The sequence below is a fragment of the Scyliorhinus torazame genome, chromosome 9 (genome assembly GCF_047496885.1).
Source record: "Scyliorhinus torazame isolate Kashiwa2021f chromosome 9, sScyTor2.1, whole genome shotgun sequence".
In the NCBI taxonomy this organism is placed as follows: Eukaryota; Metazoa; Chordata; class Chondrichthyes; order Carcharhiniformes; family Scyliorhinidae; genus Scyliorhinus; species Scyliorhinus torazame.
The window spans coordinates 59338399-59362584 of record NC_092715.1 but is presented as its reverse complement, the minus strand read 5'-3'; the positions used below and the strand labels follow the sequence as shown (position 1 = coordinate 59362584).

General features: G+C 50.1%; 1 protein-coding gene across 1 annotated transcript in view; it reads left to right on the top strand.

Annotated features, from left to right (window-relative positions):
• Positions 1-24186, top strand: part of LOC140429232 (thrombospondin-4-like) — a 162999-nt gene that overhangs the window by 125127 nt on the left and 13686 nt on the right. The window contains exons 19-21 of the mRNA XM_072515983.1: positions 10386-10582; positions 12118-12290; positions 16033-16172. Coding sequence (XP_072372084.1) covers positions 10386-10582; positions 12118-12290; positions 16033-16172 — 510 coding nt within the window. The remainder of the gene's footprint in view (positions 1-10385; positions 10583-12117; positions 12291-16032; positions 16173-24186) is intronic.

The window sequence follows — 24186 nt, the reverse complement described above, 5'->3', positions numbered from 1 at the left end:
TGAACGTTTTTAAGAAAAGGATAGATACCTTTCTAAAGAATAAAGGGATTCGGGGATATGGTGTTCGGGCCGGAGAGTGGAGCTGAGTCCACAAAGATCAGCCATGATCTCATTAAATGGCAGAGCAGGCTCGAGGGGCCAGATGGCCTACTCCTGTTCCTAGTTCTTATGTTCTTAAACCTGTCAGCAAGAGGGAGTAAAGATTTGCCCAAAAGATAGGGCGGAATTTTCTCCGCCGTATAGTCCTGCACTTAGAATAAAAAACTTAAAGGGAGCAGTCCCATGACATAACGCCGGCAGGGCAGCCTCTGATTCACCCACCCCACCAGCTACTGAGGCCCTCGAAAATTGGGGCGCCAGTTGTAAAGGCTGCCCCAGTGCAAAAGAGTTCACAAGGAACCCTGGGCACTGTCCCCTGGCACAGCCCTCTGGGACTGCCTGGGCACTGCTCCCGGAACTGCTCAGGCAGTGCCCAGGTAGTGCCCAGGCATGATCCTCATAACCGAGGCCTTGTTCATCGTGGTCGGGGACCTCAACCAGGCCAACCTCAAGAGTATCTTGCCAAAGTTCCAACAACACACTCCTGTCCCACCAGGGGCCCCAACATCCTTGGCCACTGCTGCACAAACATCAAGGGCACCTACCGATCCATCCCCCGACCGCACTTCGGAATATCGGACCACAAGACTTCTCCCACTATATAAGCAGAAATTTAAGCGAGAGAATCCGATTAAGAAGGTCGTGCAATGCTGGTCCAAGGCAACGGAAGAGCTCCAATGAGACTGCTTGGAGTCAGTGGACTGGTCCATATTCAAAAACTCAGCAGCCAACCTAGATGAGTATACCACCACCATCACAGACTTCATCAGTAAGGGTGTTGAAGATTGCGTGCCAAAGAAGATAGTATGTGTGTTTCCCAACCGGAAACCATGGTTTAACCAGGAGTAACACTCCCTACTGAAGTCCAGGTCTGAGGTGTTCAAGACAGGCAACCCTGACCTATGCAAGAAATCTAGGCACGACCTCCGCCAAGAGACAATACCAAACTAAGCTAGAGTCCCAGACTAACGAGATGGACCCACATCAGTTGTGGCAAGGTTTAAACAATATAATGGGCTACAAAGCAAAGCCGAGTAGAATCTCCGGGAACAGAGCACCCCTCCCCGATGAACTCAATGCATTCTCTGCTCGTTTCGAGCAGGAAGCCTACAAAAAGTTGTCAACTTTCCCCAAAGTCTTGGGCGCCCCCTTACCTACCATCACAGCCTCAGAAGTCAGATTGGCCTTCTTGAAAGTGAACCCACAGTAAGCAACAGGTCCTGACGGAGTCTATGGTCGTGCACTCAGATCCTGTCCGGACCAACTGGCGGGTGTGTTCGCAGAGATTTTTAACCTCTCCCTACTCCGTTCCGAGTTTCCCCCCTGCTTCAAGAAGACCACCATCATAATGGTGCCAAAGAAGAACCAGGCAACATGACTCAACGCCTACCATCCAGTGGCCTTGACATCCATCATTATGAAGTGCTTTGAGAAGTTGGTCATGAGACACATCAACTCCATACTCCCAGAATGCCTTGATCCACTGAAATTTGCATACAGCCACAACCGGTCTACAGCAGACGCCATCTCCCTGGCCCTACATTCATTCCTAGAGCATCTCGACAACAAGAACTATAGCTCCGTCTTCAACATCATAATCCCAGCCAAGTTCATATTCAAACTCTAAAATCTAGGACTTGGCTCCTCCATCTGCAACTGAATCCTCGACTTCCTGACCCATAGACTACAATAATTAATGATAAACAATGACATCTCCTCCATGATAGTCCTCAATCCCGGGGCCCTGCAAGGCTGCATACTTAACCCCCTAATATACTCCCTATACACACATGACTGTGTGGCAAAATACGGCTCCAACTCCCATCTACAAATTTTCTGATGACACGACTGTAGTGGATCAGATCTCAAACAACGAGGAGTCAGAGTACAGGAGGAAGATAGGGAACCTAGTGGCATGGTGCGACGACAACAATCTCTCCCTCAATGTCACCAAAACGAAGGAGCTGGTCATCGACTTCAGGAAACGAAGTGTCGTACACACCCCTGTCTGTATCAATGGTGCAAAGGTGGAGATGGTTGACAGCTTCAAATTCCTAGGTGCGCACATCACCAACAATCGATCCTGGTCCACCCACGTTGACGCTACGACCAAGAAAGCACAACAAAGCATATACTTCATTAGGAAACTAAGGAAATTTGGCTCAACATTGACTCTTACCAATTTTTACAGATGCACCATAGAAAGCATCCTATCTGGCTGCATCACAACTGCTCGGCCCAAGACCATAAGAAACTACAGAGTCGTGAACACAGTCAGTCCATCACGCAAACCCGCCTCCCAGCCCATTGGCTCTGTCTACACCTCCCGCTGCCTTGGGCGGGAAGCATAATCAAAAACCCCTCCCGCCCAGCTTATTCTTTCTTCCAACCTCTTCCATTAGGTAGAAGATACAAAAGTCTGAGAACACGCACTAAAAGGTTCAAAAAGAGTTTCTTCCCCGCTGTTACCAGACTCATAAACAACCCTCTTATGGACTGATCTGAATGACCCTCTTATGGACTGAACTGATCTCCCCAATCATCTTCATCTTCTCAACTCTTGTAGCACTATTTTCGGTATGCTTCGCCCTCTGTGTCTTTGTGTTTACATTGCGTATATAGCATATGTCTTATATTTTTGATTTGATTTATTATTGTCACGTGTATTAGTATACAATGAAACATATTGTTTCTTGCATGCTATACAGACATCACATACCATACATAGGGAAGGAAGGAGAGACTGCAGAATATAATGTAATGTATTGAACAATCTGCCTGGGCTGTACGCAGAACAATATTTTTCACTGTACCTCGGTACGCGTGACAATAAAACTAAATCTAAATCTTCCCCCCAAGTGCTGCCCACATCTGAGCTTCCCTGGGAGGTCTGCTCAGCAGCTCCATGCCTTCGAAGACCAGTCATGATTCACACTATACTGCCATCACGCCGCCATGGATGGATTTTCTGCGGTGTGGGTGGGGGATGATTTCGGCATTGAGGCTGGATAATTAGATGCTGATGCATTCGAATGATGCTCCCAACATTTAACGTCAGAAAACGTGCCCGTCACTAACAGTGGCTGGGGGGACAATCACATCATAAATTTATGTTGTCATGAAACACTATTTGAGAGCTCTTGTAAGATTTTTGGCTCCCATCGCCAAACCCGTCCGACAAAAAGGAGAGGAAATTCCCGGCCATAGTAAGATTGTTATGCTCTTGACGTAGCATAAGCTGCTTCCTTGCTGTGCACTCTGACAAAGGAAGGTTCAGACTTGGAGATAGCTTCAACACGTTTATTGAACTATTAATAATTCTCCTACTTGGATTCGACGCTACTGTTAATCCAGCTACTCACACTGACTAAGGAGTCTGCTACAATCCACGTGGTGGGAGTGATGTGTTTCAATCAACCCTGTGTCTGTGCTCACTGAGAGTCTCCACTGGAAAGAGGAAGATCATGTGTGTTGTGTCCTTTTTATATGGGTTGGTGTAATGCCCTCCTGTGGTGGTGTCACCTCGGTGTGTATCGTGACTGCCCATTGGTTGTGTCCTAATTTACTGACCTATTGGTTCAATGTCTGTGTGTCATGTCTCTGGTGTTCCCTCTAGTGTCTAGCTAGGTATAGTGTATGTACAAAGAACAAACAAGAACAAAGAAATGTACAGCACAGGAACAGGCCCTTCGGCCCTCCAAGCCCGTGCCGACCATACTGCCCGACTAAACTACAATCTTCTACACTTCCTGGGTCCGTATCCTTCTATTCCCATCCTATTCATATATTTGTCAAGATGCCCCTTAAATGTCCCTATCGTCCCTGCTTCCACTACCTCCTCCGGTAGTGAGTTCCAGGCACTCACTACCCTCTGCGTAAAAAACTTGCCTCGTACATCTACTCTAAACCTTGCCCCTCTCACCTTAAACCTATGCCCCCTAGTAATTGGCCCCTCTACCCTGGGGAAAAGCCTCTGACTATCCACTCTGTCTATGCCCCTCATAATTTTGTATACCTCTATCAGGTCGCCCCTCAACCTCCTTCGTTCCAGTGAGAACAAACCGAGTTTATTCAATCGCTCCTCATAGCTTATGCCCTCCATACCAGGCAACATTCTGGTCAATCTCTTCTGCACCCTCTCTAAAGCCTCCACATCCTTCTGGTAGTGTGGCGACCAGAATTGAACACTATACTCCAAGTGTGGCCTAACTAAGGTTCTATACAGCTGCAACATGACTTGCCAATTCTTATACTCAATGCCCCGGCCAATGAAGGCAAGCATGCCGTATGCCTTCTTGACTACCTTCTCCACCTGTGTTGCCCCTTTCAATGACCTGTGGACCTGTACTCCTAGATCTCTTTGACTTTCAATACACTTGAGGGTTCTACCATTCACTGTATATTCCCTACCTGCATTAGCCCTTCCAAAATGCATTACCTCACATTTGTCCGGATTAAACTCCATCTGCCATCTCTCCGCCCAAGTCTCCAGACAACCTAAATCCTGCTGTATCCTCAGACAGTCCTCATCGCTATCCGCAATTCCACCAACCTTTGTGTCGTCTGCAAACTTACTAATCAGACCAGTTACATTTTCCTCCAAATCATTTATATATACTACAAAGAGCAAAGGTCCCAGCACTGATCCCTGTGGAACACCACTGGTCACAGCCCTCCAATTAGAAAAGCATCCCTCCATTGCTACCCTCTGCCTTCTATGGCCTAGCCAGTTCTGTATCCACCTTGCCAGTTCACCCCTGATCCCGTGTGACTTCGCCTTTTGTACTAGTCTACCATGAGGGACCTTGTCAAAGGCCTTACTGAGGTCCATATAGACAACATCTACTGCCCTACCTGCATCAATCATCTTAGTGACCTCCTCGAAAAACTCTATCAAGTTAGTGAGACACGACCTCCCCTTCACAAAACCGTGCTGCCTCTCACTAATACATCCATTTGCTTCCAAATGGGAGTAGATCCTGTCTCGAAGAATTCTCTCCAGTAATTTCCCTGCCACTGAAGTAAGGCTCACCGGCCTGTAGTTCCCGGGATTATCCTTGCTACCCTTCTTAAACAGAGGAACAACATTGGCTATTCTCCAGTCCTCCGGGACATCCCCTGAAGACAGCGAGGATCCAAAGATTTCTGTCAAGGCCTCAGCAATTTCCTCTCCAGCCTCCTTCAGTATTCTGGGGTAGATCCCATCAGGCCCTGGGGACCTATCTACCTTAATATTTTTTAAGACACCCAACACCTCGTCTTTTTGGATCACAATGTGACCCAGGCTATCTACACCCCCTTCTCCAGACTCAACATCTACCAATTCCTTCTCTTTGGTGAATACTGATGCAAAGTATTCATTTAGTACCTCGCCCATTTCCTCTGGCTCCACACATAGATTCCCTTGCCTATCCTTCAGTGGGCCAACCCTTTCCCTGGCTACCCTCTTGCTTTTTATGTACGTGTAAAAAGCCTTGGGATTTTCCTTAACCCTATTTGCCAATGACTTTTCATGACCCCTTCTAGCCCTCCTGACTCCTTGCTTAAGTTCCTTCCTACTTTCCTTATATGCCACACTGGCTTCGTCTGTTCCCAGCCTTTTAGCCCTGACAAATGCCTCCTTTTTCTTTTTGACGAGGCCTACAATATCACTCGTCATCCAAGGTTCCCGAAAATTGCCGTATTTATCTTTCTTCCTCACAGGAACATGCCTGTCCTGTATTCCTTTCAACTGACACTTGAAAGCCTCCCACATGTCAGATGTTGATTTGCCCTCAAACATCCGCCCCCAATCTATGTTCTTCAGTTCCCGCCTAATATTGTTATAATTAGCCTTCCCCCAATTTAGCACATTCATCCTCGGACCACTCTTATCCTTGTCCACCAGTACTTTAAAACTTACTGAATTGTGGTCACTGTTACCGAAATGCTCCCCTACTGAAACATCTACCACCTGGCCGAGCTCATTCCCCAATACCAGGTCCAGTACCGCCCCTTCCCTAATTGGACTGTTTACATATTGTTTTAAGAAGCCCTCCTGGATGCTCCTTACAAACTCCGCCCCGTCTAAGCCCCTGGCACTAAGTGAGTCCCAGTCAATATTGGGGAAGTTGAAGTCTCCCATCACCACAACCCTGTTGTTTTTACTCTTTTCCAAAATCTGTCTACCTATCTGCTCCTCTATCTCCCGCTGGCTGTTGGGAGGCCTGTAGTATACCCCCAACATTGTGACTGCACCCTTCTTATTCCTGATCTCTACCCATATAGCCTCACTGCCCTCTGAGGTGTCCTCTCGCAGTATAGCTGTGATATTCTCCCGAACAAGTAGCGCAACTCCGCCTCCCCTTTTACATCCCCCTCTATCCCGCCTGAAACATCTAAATCCTGGAACGTTTAGCTGCCAATCCTGCCCTTCCCTCAACCAGGTCTCTGTAATGGCAACAACATCATAGTTCCAAGTAGTAATCCAAGCTCTAAGTTCATCTGCCTTACCCGTAATGCTCCTTGCATTAAAACATATGCACTTCAGGCCACCAGACCCGCTGTGTTCAGCAACTTCTCCCCGTCTGCTCTGCCTCAGAGCCACACTGTCCCTATTCCCTAGTTCTCCCTCAATGCTCTCACCTTCTGACCTATTGCTCCCGTGCCCACATTAACCCTTTGTGTACTTACAGTGATGTATATCACCACATCCCCCCTTTTTTCGTGTTACATATTTTCTGTACAGTGTTAAAGAAAATTGGACAAACTCGGTAGATGAGTGATACTCTGTACAAGTTATGATAACAGTGATCATTAAACAATAAGTCCAAATCATATGCATGAGTCCAACATTCACTAATTATTATGGTCGAGTGGCTTTCTTGTTTGGTTGGTGAGTTGGTGATGTTGATGGTGGCATTACATTGTAAACGCCATCAGTGTCCGTGTGCTGAAGGAACCAAGAAGTGGTCACATCACTTTGTTGGCTGATTTGGACTCTTTCTTTTTCTTTCGATGCTTGTGGTGGTAATTCTTGATGGCATCTGTCCTGAAAGCCAGGTTGCCTGTTGGTAGTGCAGCAAACGTGAATTGGTAAGATGCATCGTCCTGCCATGGCATGTCATTGTACTGAGCTGAGCAGTAACAGTGCCCCTCATGGGCAGAGTTGTACCATGTCATACCAGTCATAGTTCCATTGGTGTTGTTTTTGTCGTGCTTGTTGTCGACGCTGTTGCCTTTGGTACGCTTCTTGCTATTGTCTTTGATGTTGTTGTTGTGGTTGGTTTTGTTGCCGTGTTTGCTGCGCTCAAGGACCACACTCTGTGGATAATACGAGTCCTTCACACAGTTACTCGTGTCAGCGTCCTTCGTGGCATCTGCTGTCTCCTTGAGCGTGCCGTCACTGAGTTTGCGGCGCTCCCCGTCTGGAGTCATGTCCGGCTTACTTGAATCAGCTTTGGCTTCTTGATACTCCCCGTCCGGAGTCACTGCAGGTTCACTTGAGTCAGCCGAGATTTCTTGTTTGTTCCCCGTCGAGAGTTATTGATGCTCCACGTCCGGAGTCATTTCAGGTTCACTTGAATCTTCTGAAGTTTCGTGATGCTCCCCGTCCGGGGTCAAAACAGTCAGGAATGCATTTGCTTGCTCGCTCACTCGAGCGAGTGAGGTTTGAAGTAACGTGGTGTCACTGGAGTCACCAGTAGTCTCACTGTGATTGTCGAGTGCCTCTGTACATTCTAGCTGAGGTCTGTCACATTACACATCTGGTATGGAAAGTGGGATGCCGTCGTCACTTGTCGCACATACAGTGGGTAGATCCTCAGTGTCTTCTTGTCGTTCACTTGAGCTGGATAGACTGTCAGAGTCTTCTTCTTGTTCACTGGAGCATGGTAGACTGTCATAGTCTGCTTGCTGTACACTTGAGCATGGCAGACTGTCATAGTCTTTCTGTTGTTCACTTGAGCGTGGTAGATTTGCATTGTCTGCTGCTGGTTGCCCAGAGGAGGTTGCTAGACCCTCATGGTCTTGGTCATGCACTTTGGAGTCTTGCATTGCTTCTATCGTGGAGTCTGTCCACGAGCTCGCTGTGGAGGCTTGTGTCACAAGTCATTTCTTGTGTGGAGACGTGCAGTTGTCTCGCTGTGGAGTCTTTCATCGCTTTCTGTGTGGAGGCTGAGACCCTTTGTGGTGCGTGGACCACTCTCTGTGTGGAGTCGGGGACCCTTCGCGGTGCGAGGACCACTATCTGTGTGGCAGCAGGCCGCTCTCTGTGGACTTGTACTGCTCTCTGTCTCTTGGTGTCAGGCCGCAGCATAATCCTGCACTCACGAGTCGGGATGTCATATTTGCTGGGCTGAAGATCCTCAAATGCGAAGAACTCATCGTCGGGGTCGTCAGTGTGCAACACGTCTAGTTGCGGTTCGGATTTGGTACTGGCGTAGCCCCCCAAGGTGAAAGCTTCATCTGAGTCATTGTCTTCCAAGACCATATCATCACGTTTTGTGTCGGAGCTGGCATTGGACTCACGATGTCCAAAGAAGAATTCAAGGTCTGAGTCATAGTCTTCAAGGACTGTATCATCTCTTTGGGCGGTGCTAACTGCTTGTTGCAGGGTTCTGCGGAGGTTACTTTCAGCTACTGGTCGAATTTCAGGCATTGTGCTGTCGTTCCAGGTGAAAGAACCGGATTTTACGGCTTTAAATTTTTTTGTGTGTGTTTTGGGACATTTCCCATTTTAGAGGGCGTGGTCCGGGGCATCTGACGTCATGACGCTTGTGACGTAGAGCGTAGGAAGCGATTGCGCATGCGCATATCGCTGTTCCTTTACTTGGTACCTTGTTCTCAATTGCGCATGCGTTGGTTCTCGCGCATGCGCAAATGGACCTTCCCGTTCTGTGCGCTCTTCGCGTAACTGCGCATGTGCAGCACCTTTTCCAAGATGGCTGCAATTCAAAACTGCCGTTCGTTGCTGCAAGCCTACCTCGTGGTGAGTTTTCGCGCCTCTTTTACCTTTTCTTCTTGTATGTTCCTCGCAGAATTCTTGGAATTTGTCCAGGACTGCCTGGAAATCTCTCTTGTTTTGCCCCATTTGAGTATTTGAAGGTCTGGAAGATTTCAGCTGCTTCTGGACCTGCGATGGAAAGTAGAAGCTTTATTTTCTCTGCATCCGCCACGCCATCTAGGTCGCACGCTACCAGGTAGAACTCGAATCTCTGCCGGAACCAACGGCAGTTTTCACTGAGATTGCCTTGGTACTGGAGCTGCTGTGGAATCGGAATCCCGAACATCATCTTGCCTGGCTTTTGTTGCTGGTTGTCACTGTTTTGTTGAGTTGAGCTATTTGGATTTAACAGTCCATTCCTGGAATCATGTTTTGTTATGCTCTCGACATAGCATTAGCTGCTTCCTTGATGTGCACTCTGACAAAGGAAGGTTCTGACTTGGAAATAGCTTCAACACGTTTATTGAACTATTAACAATTCTCCTACTTGGATTCGACGCTACTGTTAATCCTGCTATAGCTACTCACACTGACTAACCAGTCTGCTACAATCCACGTGGTGGGAGTGATGTGTTTCAATTAACCCTGTGTCTGTGCTCACTGAGTGCCTCCACTGGAAAGAGGAAGATCATGTGTGTTGTGTCCTTTTTATATGGGTTGGTATAATGCCCTCCTGTGGTGGTGTCACCTCGGTGTGTATCGTGACTGCCCATTGGTTGTGTCCTATCTTACTGACCTATTGGTTCAGTGTCTGTGTGTCATGTCTCTGGTGTTCCCTCTAGGGTCTAGCTACGTGTAGTGTATGTACATTAACCGTTTGTGTACTTACGGTGATGTATATCACCATAAACAGGAGAGGAAATTCCCGGCCAGGAGTAAACCACGATGCGTTATTAGTTATTTGATGTGAAAGTTATAGGTTAGTTCATAATAAATATCAGATAGTTACCAATAGATCCAATAAGGAATTCAGGAGAAACCTCGAGTGTGGAATTTGTTACCACACAGAATAGTTGAGGTGAATTGCATGGATGCATTTAATACGAAGCAAGTTGAGTACCTGAGGGCGACAGGAAGAAAGGTGGGTGATGTAAGGTGGGTGGGGGCTTGGATGGATTAAAGACATTGGCAAAGACCAGTTCGGCCGAGTGGCCTGTTTCTGTCCTGTAAATACTGTGTAATTCTCCGTACTTCCATGTGGTTTATTGTCCGCTACATTTCAGCGTTGCTGTTTTTAGGGCATTTACACAAAAGAGGAACAATGGTCGGTGGGAACTGACGGCTGAGTTTTGTAACCTTACAGGTTATACTGCTTTTAATGGAGTCGATTTTGAAGGCACCTTCCACGTAAACACGATGACAGATGACGACTATGCTGGGTTTATATTTGGATATCAGGACAGTTCCAGCTTCTATGTGGTGATGTGGAAACAGACTGAGCAGACCTACTGGCAAGCCACCCCGTTCCGTGCTGTGGCTGAGCCTGGCATTCAGCTCAAGGTACACTGAGAATTGGTCCCAATTGTTTGGATTTTCCCCAAGGACAATAAAGTGGTTTTGAGGGAGTTTTAATAGTCTCCCAAATTAAAAACTGGAATAATCCAAGCTGACGAGTATGCCAGCAAGTACCACCTTGCTAAGATAAATCTTGAAATCAGGATTTCCATGCATTTCCCCAAAATCGATCCTGGATGTTGGGAATCTTTATATGGGTACAAATTGGTCACCATTTCACCTATTACTTATGCACAGGCTTTGGCTGGGAACTTCCTCAGGGCCTCTCCCACTTTATCGCTACAACAGTAGTGGTGTTAATGGGATTCCTTCCGATAATCTGCTAAAAATTACAGCAGCTGAATGCAAAAACGCACATGGGAATTTCCAGCTTTGTTACTTTCTGTCTTCACATTATTTTCTTTCACAGTTTTTCCATTAATAGCAGGGGTGGAGAGAGGGAACAAGGTATCAGGGCTTGGAAGGGGAAATCGATGATCAAAGGGGAAGAAAACAAAAGTTTGTGATCAGCAACACAGAGGTTGTGGCTTCCTTGAGTGAGCGTGTGGCTGGGGTGGGGGTGGCGGGGTTGGAGGAGGGAGCACTAGGTTGCAGTAGATTGATGCCAAATCCGCAGTTTATCTTTTTTAACCTCTCCCATACCTAACCGTTGTTTGTTCAGTAAGGCTCCCATAGAGGCTCTGAATCTTGTTTGGTTGAACATTAACTGTTCATTGACACATAACTATGTATATGAGGGTATATATAGGACAAGCTATGAGCTAACTCCATGCTTGCTTCTACACAGGTCTCTGTCCTGTCCAACCTTGACTCTAGTCTCAGGTCGTGTGACTCTTTACATTACACTGAGGGTGATACTGTTTCTCAGTCCCACGTTAACCCTTGCTATGCCAGATACCTTTATACTATAACCCTCTCTTTTTCATTGTGAATGGGTTGACATTGAGACCACTACTTTCCCAAATATGTCGCTAATTCTGCTTAAAAACTGTTTTTCACATTGTTTTAACCTTGAGCTGCTTTAATGCAACCCCCATTTGACCAGCTGTTGTTTTGAGGAAAAAAGTATTGAAATAAGTTGCCCCTGCAAAGTCACACACAGTCAACATACTTCCAGCTAGTTTGACCCAAGGAGTTAACTATTTAAATTCACTGCCAGGTTGGGGCTATGAGGATTTAACATTCACATAATTGGTTTTCCCTGATTAGCCGCTTCTGCCACAGGATGAAAGCTGCTGGAGTTGTAACTTCCAACCAAAGTGGTGTCCTAGAGAATATTGAATATAAATGTTAATTGAAGTTGTCACTTGCTTTAATTTGACCCCGTTACCCTTGGGCCTAAATTATTAGGTCTAACCCCTCATATTTACAAAATTAAAATGTCAAATGTGATCGGAAATATATTTGTGTATGGTAACAAAAGATGTTTTCAACGTTGACATTTTACCTTTTTAATTGCTTACTGAGATCGATGCCATACATGTAATAGTTTTAATTTCCTGTCATAACTGATCCTTTAGGCAGTCAAGTCAAACACCGGCCCAGGTGAGCATCTCCGAAATGCACTCTGGCACACAGGAGACACCACAGACCAGGTCCGACTACTATGGAAAGACCCCAGAGATGTGGGCTGGGATGACAAGGTCTCTTACCGCTGGTTTTTGCAGCATAGACCCCAAGTTGGATATATCAGGTAGAGTGGAAAAATATTGCTATATATGAATCAGATCCAGCTAAGTTCATTTATTTCATTGTGACAAAACTTGACCAATCAACTACATCCAAATCCATACCCAGAATGATACTATTTACAATCTACCTCAAATACCAAAAGTAAATCAATCCAAACGATAGCTAGGGATGAGGGAAGGACCATTCAGCTTATCCTATCTCACCGACCCAAACAATAACCCAGGGCCTTTGCCTCCACTTCTGCAGCTGCAAATTAATTTCATGTCTTGATCACGCTTCTGTGGAGAAGAACTTCCTGATACCTATCCCAAATTATAGAACACATTTGGGGGAGCTGAATGGCCTCCACCTGTACCTATGTTCAAAATGTGGGATTTATCAGCTCACCATGATCAAGTCCGTGGTAGAAAAACCCATGGGTGGCCTTCCAACCCCACCGCAAAGTGAGGCCCTTAACTAAGCAATTAACGGTAACTTAAAGGTCTCACGGTAGCATAGTGATTAGCACAGTTGCTTCACAGCACCAGGGTCCCAGGTTCGATTCCCGGCTTGGGTCACTGTCTGTGCAGAGTCTGCACGTTCTCCACGTGTCTGTGGGTTTCCTCAGGGTGCTCCGGTTTCCTCCCACAGTCCAAAGATGTGCAGGGTTAGGTGGATTGGCCATGCTCAATTGCCCTTAGTTAGGTGGGGTTACTGGGTTACGGGGATAGGGTGGAGGTGTGGGATTAAGTGGGGTGCTCTTTCCAAGAGCTGGTGCAGAATTCATGGGCCGAATGGCCTCCTTCTGCAATGTAAATTCTATGATATAAAATTCCGCTCCCTCTGGTAATAACCCAGCGGCAGGGGGGTGGGGGGGGGGGGGGGGGGGGGGGGGTGGGGGGTGGGGGGGGGGGGGGGGGGGGTGGGGGGGGGAGTGGGGGGGGCGGGCTCAGCATGCAAGGAGGACATGAAGCAAACCTGTGCGGGAATTCCTGGTTCAAAGGCACCCAGTGCCTGATCGAGGCCCCAGTAACAGGAAGGGTAGGGTCTGCTAAAAGCCAATCCCGCCCTTGCTGTCGAACCCCCTACTTCTTGACCCCCCACCCCCTGATCCCCATCTCCTTATCACTCACCTGTGTCCTGGGATGCAGTGACATTGCTGAGCCTCAAGTGGGTTTTGTACATACAGCAGACACTGTCTTCCTGGTACATTGCCTCTGATTAGCCAACAGCTTTTTAAACATGACGTTCACCCCGGGATTCTTGGGAAGGCCTGACACTGTACAGTTAAGTGTTTGAGTGGCAGTTAATTTGATAGGCCTTCCCTAAATGTGGCGATGTGAGCTCTCCAGTTGGCATCCATTAAATGCCACTCTAGGAATCTCAAATTCTGATTCTCCCCTGAACCTCGGTGACTAGAATTGGACATGGTGGGTGAAATTCTCCGGTTTCGGCGCGATGTCCGCCGACTGGCGCCAAAAACGGCGCAAATCAGTCGGGCATTGCGCCGCCCCAAAGGTGCGAAATCCTCCGCATCTTGGGGGGCCGAGCCCTAACCTTGAGGGGCTAGGCCCGCGCCGGACTGATTTCCGCCCTGCCAGCTGGCGGAAGTGCCCTGCCAGCTGGCGTGGAAATGACATTGCCAGGCGGCGCATGCGCGGGAGCGTTAGCAGCCACACACGGCATCCCTGAGCATGCGCTGTGGAGGGAGTCTCTTCCGCCTCCGCCATGGTGGAGACCGTGGCGAAGGCAGAAGGAAAAGAGCGCCCCCACGGCACAGGCCTGCCCGCGGATCGGTGGGCCCTGATCGCGGGCCAGGCCACCGCGGGGGCACCCCCTGGGGCCAGATCGGCCCGACCCCCCCCCCCCCAGGACCCCGGAGCCCGCCCGCGGCGCCACCTTGTCCCGCCGGTAAGGTAGGTGGTTTAATCCACGCCGGCGGGACAGGCATCCTAGCAGCGGGACTTTGGCCCCATGATGGGTCGGAGAATCGGCGGGGGCTGGCGTGTATCCCGCCCCCGCCGTGTCCCGAAGTCTCCGCCATCAGAGATTCGGTGGGGGCGGGAATCGCGGCACGCCGGTCGGCGGGGGGCGGGAATCGCGGCGCGCCGGTCAGCGGGGGCGGGAATCGCACCGCGCCGGTTGGCGGACCCACACCCGCCAATTCTCCAGCCCGTGATGGGCCGAAGCCCCGCTGCTGGAATGCCTGTCCCGCCAGCGTGGATTAAATCACCTTTTGAACGGCGGGACAAGGCGGCGAGGGCAGGCTCCGGGGTCCTGGGGCGGTCTGGGCGGAGGCATCTGGCCCCTAGGGGTGCCCCCACGGTGGCCTGGCCCGCGATCGGGGCCCACCGATCCGCGGGCGGGCCTGTGCCGTGAGGGCACTCTTTTTCTTACACCTTTGCCATGGTCTTCACTATGGCAGAGGCGGAAGAGACCCCCTCCCCTGCGCATGCGCGGGGATGACGTCAGCAGCCTCTGATGCTCCCGCGCATGCACCGACCCGCATTGCCCGGCGTGGCGCCAAAGGCCTTTCCGCCAGCCGGTGTAGTGCAAACCACTCCGGCGCGGGCCTAGCCCCTCAAGGTGAGGGCTTGGCCCCTAAAGGTGTGGAGACTTCCGCACCTTTGGGGCGGACTGACGCCGGAGTGGTTCCCGCCACTCCATTACGCCGGAACCCCCCGTCTCGCCGGGTAGGGGAGAATCCCGCCCCAGATCTGCATATTTAAATGAGCCTTACAACTAATTTAAATACCTGACGCCGTAGTCACCAGGCTGGATGCGCCAAGGTACCCAGGTGCCAGGGGGAGTGCCAGGGTGCTACCCTGCCCGGTTCCTGGCCATCCAAATGAACTGTGCCTGGGAGACCTTACCAGGGTGCCATTTAGTACTGGTGCACACAAATGTGACAGTACCTGGGAGGGGGGTCTCCCAAGCCATTGGTGAAACCAGGAGGTCAGGGAAAGGGCAGGGTGGCCCCATGGCACTCCCCCAGGCACCTGAGCACCTTGGCACTGCCAGCCTAGCACCCTGGCAGTGCCACCTGTGAGCCCTGGTAGTGCCATCCTGGCACAGGGGCGTGCCGAAGCCGGTTTAAAACCGTCACAAGTAGGCTTGTGACAAAATTGTCACAAGTAGGCTCAAATGAAGTTACTGTGAAAAGCCCCTAGTCGCCACATTCCGGCGTCTGTTCGGGGAGGCTGGTACAGGAATTGAACCTGCGCTGCTGGCTGCCTTGGTCTGTGCTAAACCAGTCCCTGTCACCAGACTAAAGACTATTATTGGCTGTGGGTTTAATACTCTATCCTTTTGGCTCCTCCGAAACTAAAGCAAGGTAAATCTATCATAGATTATCATAGAATTTACAGTGCAGAAGGAGGCCATTCGACCCATCGAGTTTGCACCGGCTCTTGGAAAGAGCACCCTACCCAAGGTCAACACCTCCACCCTATCCCCATAACCCAGTAACCCCACCCAACACTAAGGGCAATTTTGGACACTAAGGGCAATTTATCATGGCCAATCCACCTAACCTGCACACCTTTGGACTGTGGGAGGAAACCGGAGCACCCGGAGGAAACCCACGCACACACGGGGAGGATGTGCAGACTCCGCACAGACAGTGACCCAAGCCGGAATCGAACCTGGGACCCTGGAGCTGTGAAGCAATTGTGCTTTCCACAAGGCTACCGTGCTGCCCATAGATAAATCTATGTAAAGATTAAGATGCTGTTGTTCAAGATATTTGGTGTGCTTTTTCACAGGGCCAGGTTTTATGAAGGTTCTGATCTGGTGGCTGATTCTGGAGTTACAATAGACACCACCATGCGAGGCGGACGACTGGGAGTCTTCTGTTTTTCCCAGGAAAACATCATCTGGTCCAATCTCAAATACCGTTGCAATGGTAAGGAACTGTTATCCCTCACTGTTTCTGTGTGGAAATGGTATCAGGGGGGGAAATTATCAGCAGGTGGAATCTGAAAATACACAGCAGGTCCTGCAACATCTGAAAAGACAGGCTGCGGTTTCAGGGTAACCCTCCATCAGAACTGGAAGTTGAATAAAACCCTTTGTAGAACTGAACAATGTCAAGAGAGGGGAGAGAGCAACTGGTACAGATCTGGGTTAGGAATGCTAACTCCTGTCACAAAATGGCCGATAGTGTAATGGAGAGATTGTTTGGCATTAAGATCACGTCTGCTGATGAGACAGACACACAAACATACAAATTAGGAGCAGGAGTAGAACACCTGGCTCGTCGTACCTGCTCCACCATTCAATAAAATCATAGTTGATCTGAATGCAATCTCAATCCCACATTCCAGCCTACCCCTCCCATCCCCCCATAACCTTTCAACCCGTGCTTATCAAGAATCTATCTAGCTCTGCCTTAAAAATATTCGAAGACTCTGGACGCATGGCCCAGTTAGCGCAGGCACAAATTCTGTAATGGGGGAGGGGACGCAGATTAATAGCAGAATAGGGACACTATCTAACATAGAAAAGCAATCAGGTCAGAGGGAATACAGTGGTAGTAAGTTTCAAGGGAGAAAGACAAGGCTGCATAGCCTCTACTTTAATGCCAGGAGTATTAAAGGTAAAACGGATGAGTTAAGGGCGATGATTGACACATGTAATTATGATATAATAAGTATCACAGAGACATGGATGAGTGAAGGGCAGGATTGGCAGCTCAATATTCTGGGATATAGAGGCCCGGATTTTCTGAAATCCCGGCCAAGTGTTGACGCCGGCGTCAAAACTGGCGGGAGCGACGTTGACGGACCTCCAGGCCCAGGCACTTAGCCCTTCCTCGGGGGCTAGAATGGCGGCGGAGTGCTGTGCGCTCCTCCAGCGCCGAAAGCCGGCCCGCCATGGCTAGTGCGGGTTCGTGCATGCACACCACAGCCGGCGCAGGTCCGCGCATCCGTGCACAAAGGCCGGCGCGGATCCGCACATGGGCGCCACAGCCGTCTCCACGCCAGCCCGCGGGCAACATGGCGGAGCCCTACAGGAGCCCGGCGTGGAGGAACATAGGCCCCCCCTGGAATGAGCCCGCCCGCCGCTCGGTTGCCCCCGATCGCGGGCCTGACCACCGTGGAGGCCCCACTGGAGTCGGCTCCCTCCGCCCCCCCCCCCCCTCCGCCCCCCAACCAGGGCCACCCCCGCAGCCAGAATGCCAAGGTCCCGCTGGGTAGGACCATGCGTAAATGACGCCGGCGAACTCGGCGGGCACTCGGTCCATCGAGCACGGAGAAACGCCGGGGGGGCTGCTTTCAACAGCCCCCGACCGCGACTGCGTAATTGGCGCCGATTCTCCGGTGATCGGTCACAGGAGAATCGACGGCCCAGCATCAGAGCGGCGTGGCAGGATTTGCCCCCCCCTGCCTCGGCGATTCTCCAACCCGGCGCGGGATCAGAGAATCCCTGCCAGAATCTTCAGGCTAGACAGAGGAGGAGGTAAAAGAGGAGGAGGCTTTGCATTATTATTTAAGGAGGCAGTTACTGCAGTAAGGAGAGATGATATCTTGGAGGGAGCATCAAATGAAGCTTTGTGGGTAGAGTTTAGGAATAAAAAAGGAACAGTTACATTGCTAGGTGTTTATTACAGACCCCCAGATAGTCAGCGGGAAATTGAGGAGCAAATATGTGCGCAATTCGTGGAGAGGTGTCAACATAGTGGGTGGGATTCTCCCATTCGGTGGCAGTCCACACCGTCGGAAACGCCGTCGCGTTTCACAACGGCGTGGACGGGCCACTGGGAGTACCGATTCTGGCCGTTACAGAGGGTCAGCATGGTGCTGGAGCGGTTCACAGTGGCGCCGGCGCCAACACGTGCATGCGCAGTGGTCTCCCTCAACGCGCCGGCCCCGATGCAACATGTCGCGGGAGTTCAGGGGCCGGCGCGGATGAAAATAGGCCCGGGGAGCGAGAGGCTGGCCCGCCGATCGGTGATCCCCAATCGAGGGCCAGGCCCTTTGGAGCCCCCGCCCCCCCCCTGGGGTCGGATATATAAACAAGTTGTAAGAAAAGGTTTTGAATTGGGGGAGAGTAGATTGTAAGAAGATAAGGCAGGATCTGGCCACGGTAGACTGGAAAGAGTCACCTGTGGGGAAACCTACAGAAGAGCAGTCAAAGATGAAATGGGGAGGATACAAGCCCAATATGTTCCCTCTAGGGTAATAGGAAGTTGTAACAAACCATGATGACCAGAGGCATTCAGGATACGATGAGAAGAAAAAGAGCGACAAAGAAAGTATAAGGGGAGCAAGTCTGCAGAGAACATAGAACAGACAGTGCAGAAGGAGGCCATTTGACCCATCGAGTCTGCACCGACCCACTTAAGCCCTCACTTTCATCCTATCCCCGTAACCCAATAACCCCTCCTCACCTTTTTGGACACTAAGGGCAATTTAGCATGGCCAATCCATCTAACCTGCACGTCTGTGGGAGGAAACCGGAGCACCCGGAGGAAACCCGCGCAGACACGGGGAGAACGTGCAGACTCCACACAGACGGTGACTCAGCGGGGAATCGAACCTGAGACCCTGGAGCTGTGAAGCCACAGTGCTATCCACTTGTGCTACCGTGCTGCCCTAAGGCATTAGAGGAGTACAGAAAGTGCAGGATGGAGCTTAAGAAATCAATTAGGAGAGCAAAGAGGGGATATGAGAAAGCTCTGGCTGGTAATTGTAGCGAAAATCCCAAGATATTCAATGGGAAGAGGTAACCAGGGAGAGGGTAGGGCCCATTAAGAACCAAGGGGAAAATCTGTGGGTGGAACCAGAACATAGAACACTACAGCGCAGTACAGGCCCTTTGGCCCTCGATGTTGCGCCGACCTGTGAAACCACTCTGAAGCCATCTACACTATTCCCTTATCGTCCATATGTCTATCCATTGACCATTTGAATGCCCTTAGTGTTGGCGAGTCCACCACTGTTGCAGGCAGGGCATTCCACACCCTTACTACTCTCCGAGTAAAGAACCTACCTCTGATATCTATCTTGTATCTATCTCCCCTCAATTTAAAGCTATGTCCCCTCGTGCTAGACATCACCATCCAAGGAAAAAGGCTCTCACTGTCCACCCTATCCAATCCTCTGATCATCTTGTATGCCTCAATTAAGTCACCTCTTAACCTTCTTCTCTCTAACGAAAACAGCCTCAAGTCCTTCAGCCTTTCCTCATAAGATCTTCCCTCCATACCAGGCAACATTCTGGTAAATCTCCTCTGCACCCTTTCCAATGCTTCCACATCCTTCCTATAATGCGGCTACCAGAGGACATTGGTAGGGTGCTGAATGAATATTTCACATCTGTCTTCACCCAAGAGAATGAGGATGTAGTTATGGAAATCAGGGTGAGGGATTCTGAGGTCCTTGAGCAAATTATCATAGGGAGTGACACGGTATTGGAGGTATTGACGGGCTTAAAAGTGGACAAATGTCCAGGTCCAGATGAATTGTGGCCCAGGCTTCTGTGGGAGGTGACGGAGGAGATTGCCGGGGCTCTGACCCAAATTTTTAATTCCTCTTTGGCCAGAGGGGAGGTGCCAGAGGACTGGAGAACAGCTAATGTGATCCCACTATTTAAGAAAGGCTGTAGTGACAAGCCAGAGAACTACAGACGAGTGAGTCTCACATCAGTGGTTGGGAAACTACTGGAGAAGATTCTGAAGGAGAGAATCCATCTCCACATGGAAATGGCAAGGTTTGATCAGGGATAGTCAACATGGCTTTGTCAGAGGAAGGTCATGCCTAACAAATTTGAATTTTTTGAGCATGTAACCAAGTGAATAGATGAAGGTAGTGCAGTTGATGCAGTTTACATGGATTTCAGCAAAGCCTTTGACAAGATCTCACATGGGAGACTTATTAAGAAGACAAATGCACGTGGGATACAGGGTGATTGTGGATTCATAATTGACTTAGCCAAGAGAGGGATGATAGACGGCTACTTTAGTGTCTGGAAGCCTGTGGCCAGTGGTGTACCACAGGGATCCGTGCTGGGCCCCCTATTGTTTGTCATTTCTATAAACTACATGGATGACTATGTGGGGTGTAGGATCAGTAAGTTTGCGGATGATACAAGTTTGGCCCAGTGGTTCGCAGTGAGGTTGAGTGTCTTGGGTTCCTGGAAGATATAGACGGGATGATCAAATGGGCAGATAAGTGGAATTTTACCCTGAAAAGTGTGAGGTGATACACTGTGGAAGGAGTAATTTAACAAGGAAGTATACTATGAAATGTCTGACACTGGAAAGGTCCGAAGAATAAAGGGACCTTGGTGTGTTTGTTCATGGATCTCTGAAGGCAGAAGGGCAGGTTAACAGGGTGGTGAAAAAGGCATATGAAACACTCGTTTTTACCAATCGGGGCATAGATTACAAAAGCAGGGTGGTCATGATGGAGTGAATAGAACTTTGGTGAGGCCACAGCTGGAGTACTGTGTGAAATTCTGGTCGCCACATTATAGGAAGGATGTGATTGCACTGGAGGGGATGCAGAGGCGTTTCACCAGGATGTTGCCTGGGATGGAACATTTTAGTTATGAAGAGAGGTTGGATAGGCTTGGGTTGTTTTGCTGGAGCAGAGAAGACTGAGGGGTGACCTGATTGAGGTGTACAGGTTTATGAGGGGCATGGACAGGGTGGATAGGGAGCAGTTGAAGGGTCAGTTACGAGGGGACACGAGTTCAAAGTGAGGGGTGCGAAGTTTGGAGGGAATTGAGGAAAAACCTTTTTACCCAGAGAGGGGCGACAGTCTGGAATGCACTGCCTGGTAGAGGCGGGATGCCTCACGTCCTTTAAAAAGTACCTGGATGAGCACTTGGCACACCATAACATTCAAGGCTATGGGCCACTGGCAAGTGGGATTAGGTGGACAGGTCAGGGCCTTTTATGCATCAGTGCAGACTCGATGGGCCGAAGGGCCTCTTCTGCTCTGTGATTCTGCTAAATCTCGCGAGTGGCTAAAAATGGGATTTACGACAGCAGGATCTCAGTTTGAAATCCCCACCCCCCTACCAGTGATGTAATCAGGGACATGAACCTGATAGCCACAGATTTAGTTACATTTTAATGTAATTAATGGGCTTGACGCCGTAGCCCACGATATATCCTCCCCTCCGGCAGCTGAAGTCATGCTGGTGCGAATCACTACTGGTTTTCAAAAGCGGAAACCAGTCATGAAGGCCATGCCGGGGGGTGCGGAGCTGGCTGGAGGCCGCGGGGTTTGAGGGACATGACTGGGCATTGCCCCGCCAAGGGGGCGGTGCCAAGGTGGCTGTGCCAAGGGCAGTGCCAGTGGGCACATTAAGGTGGCTCTGGCCGGGGGGGGGGGGGGAGGGGGGTTAACCCTCGTTCATTGGGGGAGTTCCCCTTATGTGTGGTGGAGCATGGGTGAAGAGGCGGGGGGGCGGGGGTTGCTGTCCCGATATTTTTGTGGGGTGGCGGGGGTCCCTAAATGTAACTTTGGGATCAGGGCGCCCAATAACTTTGGGATCAGGGCGCCCAATCTCTGTGGAGTTATCAGGCCCCACCCCCACCAGTGTCAGTGCAAGCCACTCCCCCAGATTCTCTGCGTACAGAGTGCCAGAAAATCTGGAGGGAAAACGTGGCTGTGCAGCTGGAGAGGTACACATCGGTTTTCAGGCTGAACCTGACACTCTGCCAGATTTTGGGAGAATTCCACACTCCATTATTGACAATTTGCTCAAGAACCTCAGAATCTCTCTCCACCTTTGAAAAAAAGAGTGCCAAAGACTCATGACCCTCTCAGGGAAAACAATTCCCCTCATCATTTCATCAAATGGGCGCCTCCCTTATTTTTAAACAGCGACCCCTAGTTCTAAAATCTTCCAAAAGATGATACGCCCTCCCCATATATATCTCTAGCCTCCTCAATATATATATGATAGTCTAGTCGGAACTACTGGTCCAACAATTAAACCTCACCCTTTACCAGATAAAATAATGAAAGTTTCTAAGATTGTTGTAAAATCATAGCTGATACACTAATGTCCTTCAGTGAGGGGAACCCACCACGTCTTCACAGTCTGGTCTACATGTGGCTCTTGCCACGCACTCTACATGGTTCTTAATGGCCTCTGGTCAACTGGCCAATAAATGTGGCTTTACCAGCATTGCTGAGAATACATTAGAAGGAAAGAGGCCACAATATGAGTGACAATTTGTTGGCTGCACATGTGTAAATTACCAACGCTCATGCACAGGTGTAAATTACCAACCCTCAGAAAGTGTGTTTGCACAGGGAAGGATCACTTAACGCCAGGCTGATGGAAGAATGAAGTTAAAACTGAGAATGCTCAGCAGGCAGGTCTGGCAGCCCAACCTCTGTGGCGAGTGAAACAGAGTTCATGTTTCACAGGGCAGCACGGTAGCACAAGTGGATAGCACTGAGGCTTCACAGCGCCAGGGTCCCAGGTTTGATTCCCCACTGGGTCACTGTGCCGAGTTTGCAAGTTCTCCCCGTGTCTGTGTGGGTTTCCTCCGGGTGCTCCGGTTTCCTCCCACAGTACAAAGACGTGCAGGTTAGATGGATTGGCCATGATAAATTGCTCTTAGTGACCAAAAAAGGTGAGGAGGGGTTATTGGGTTACGGGGTAGGGTGGAAGTGAGGGCTTAAGTGGGACGGTGAAGACTCGATGGGCCAAATGGCCTCCTTCTGCACTGTATGTTCTATGTTCTATGTTTCAGGTTAATGTGATCTTTCATCGGAACCCATGATGATAGGAGAATGAACAGGGCATCCCAGAAAGCAAAGAGGAGACTATGGGCAGGATTCTCCCCTACCCCACGGGGCGGGGGGTCCCGGCGGGACCGAGTGGCATGAACCACTCCGGCGTCAGGCCGCCCCAAAGGTGCGGATTCCTCCGCACCTTTCGGGGCTAGGCCTGCCCCGGAGTGGTTGGCGTCCCACCGGCTGACGTGGAACCCTGCCATGTCGTTTATCTAGGCCTCCACGCCAGGGGGTTTCGCTTCCTTCCACATAAGTAGGACCCTTCACCGGGCTATCAGGGACGCAAAGGCCAGAATATCGGCCTCTTTCGCCTCCTGCACTCCCGGCTCTTCCGCTACCCCAAATATAGCTAACCCCCAGCCTGGCTTGACCCAGACCTTCACCATCTTTGAGATCACCTTTGCCACTCCCCTCCAGTACTCATCCAGTGGCAGACACGACCAGAACATGTGTGTGTGGTTCGCCGGGCTTCCCAAGCACCTCCCCCACCTGTCCTCCACTCCGAAGAACCTGCTCAGTCTTGCTCCCGTCATATGTGCTCTGTGTAGAACCTTGAATTGTATCAGGCTAAGCCTGGCACACGAGGACGAGGAATTTACCCTACTTAGGGCATCAACCCACAGCCCCTCCTCAATCTGCTCCCCCAGCTCTTCTTCCCATTTTCCCTTCAGCTCCTCTACCAGCGCCTCCCCCTCATCTCTCATCTCCTGATATATTTCGGACACTTTGCCCTCCGCGACCCATACCCCCGAAATCACTCTATCCTGGATCCCCTGTGTCGGGAGCAGCGGAAATTCCCTCACCTGTTGCCTCGTATACGCCCTCACTTGCATGTATCTAAAGATATTCCCCGGGGGCAACTCATACTTTTCCTCCAGCGCTCCCAGGCTCGCGAACGTCCCGTCAATAAACAAATCTATCAATCTCCTAATTCCTGCCCGATGCCAGCTCTGGAACCCTCCGTCCATCCTTCCTGGGACAAACCTATGGTTGTTCCTGATCGGGGACCACACCGAGTAACCCGTCACCCCCCCTGTGTCGCCTCCATTGGCCTCAGATCCTTAAGGTTGCCGCCACCACTGGGTTCATGGTATACCTTTTCGGGGAGAGCGGCAGCGGCGCCGTCACCAGCGCCTTTAGGCTCGTTCCCTTACA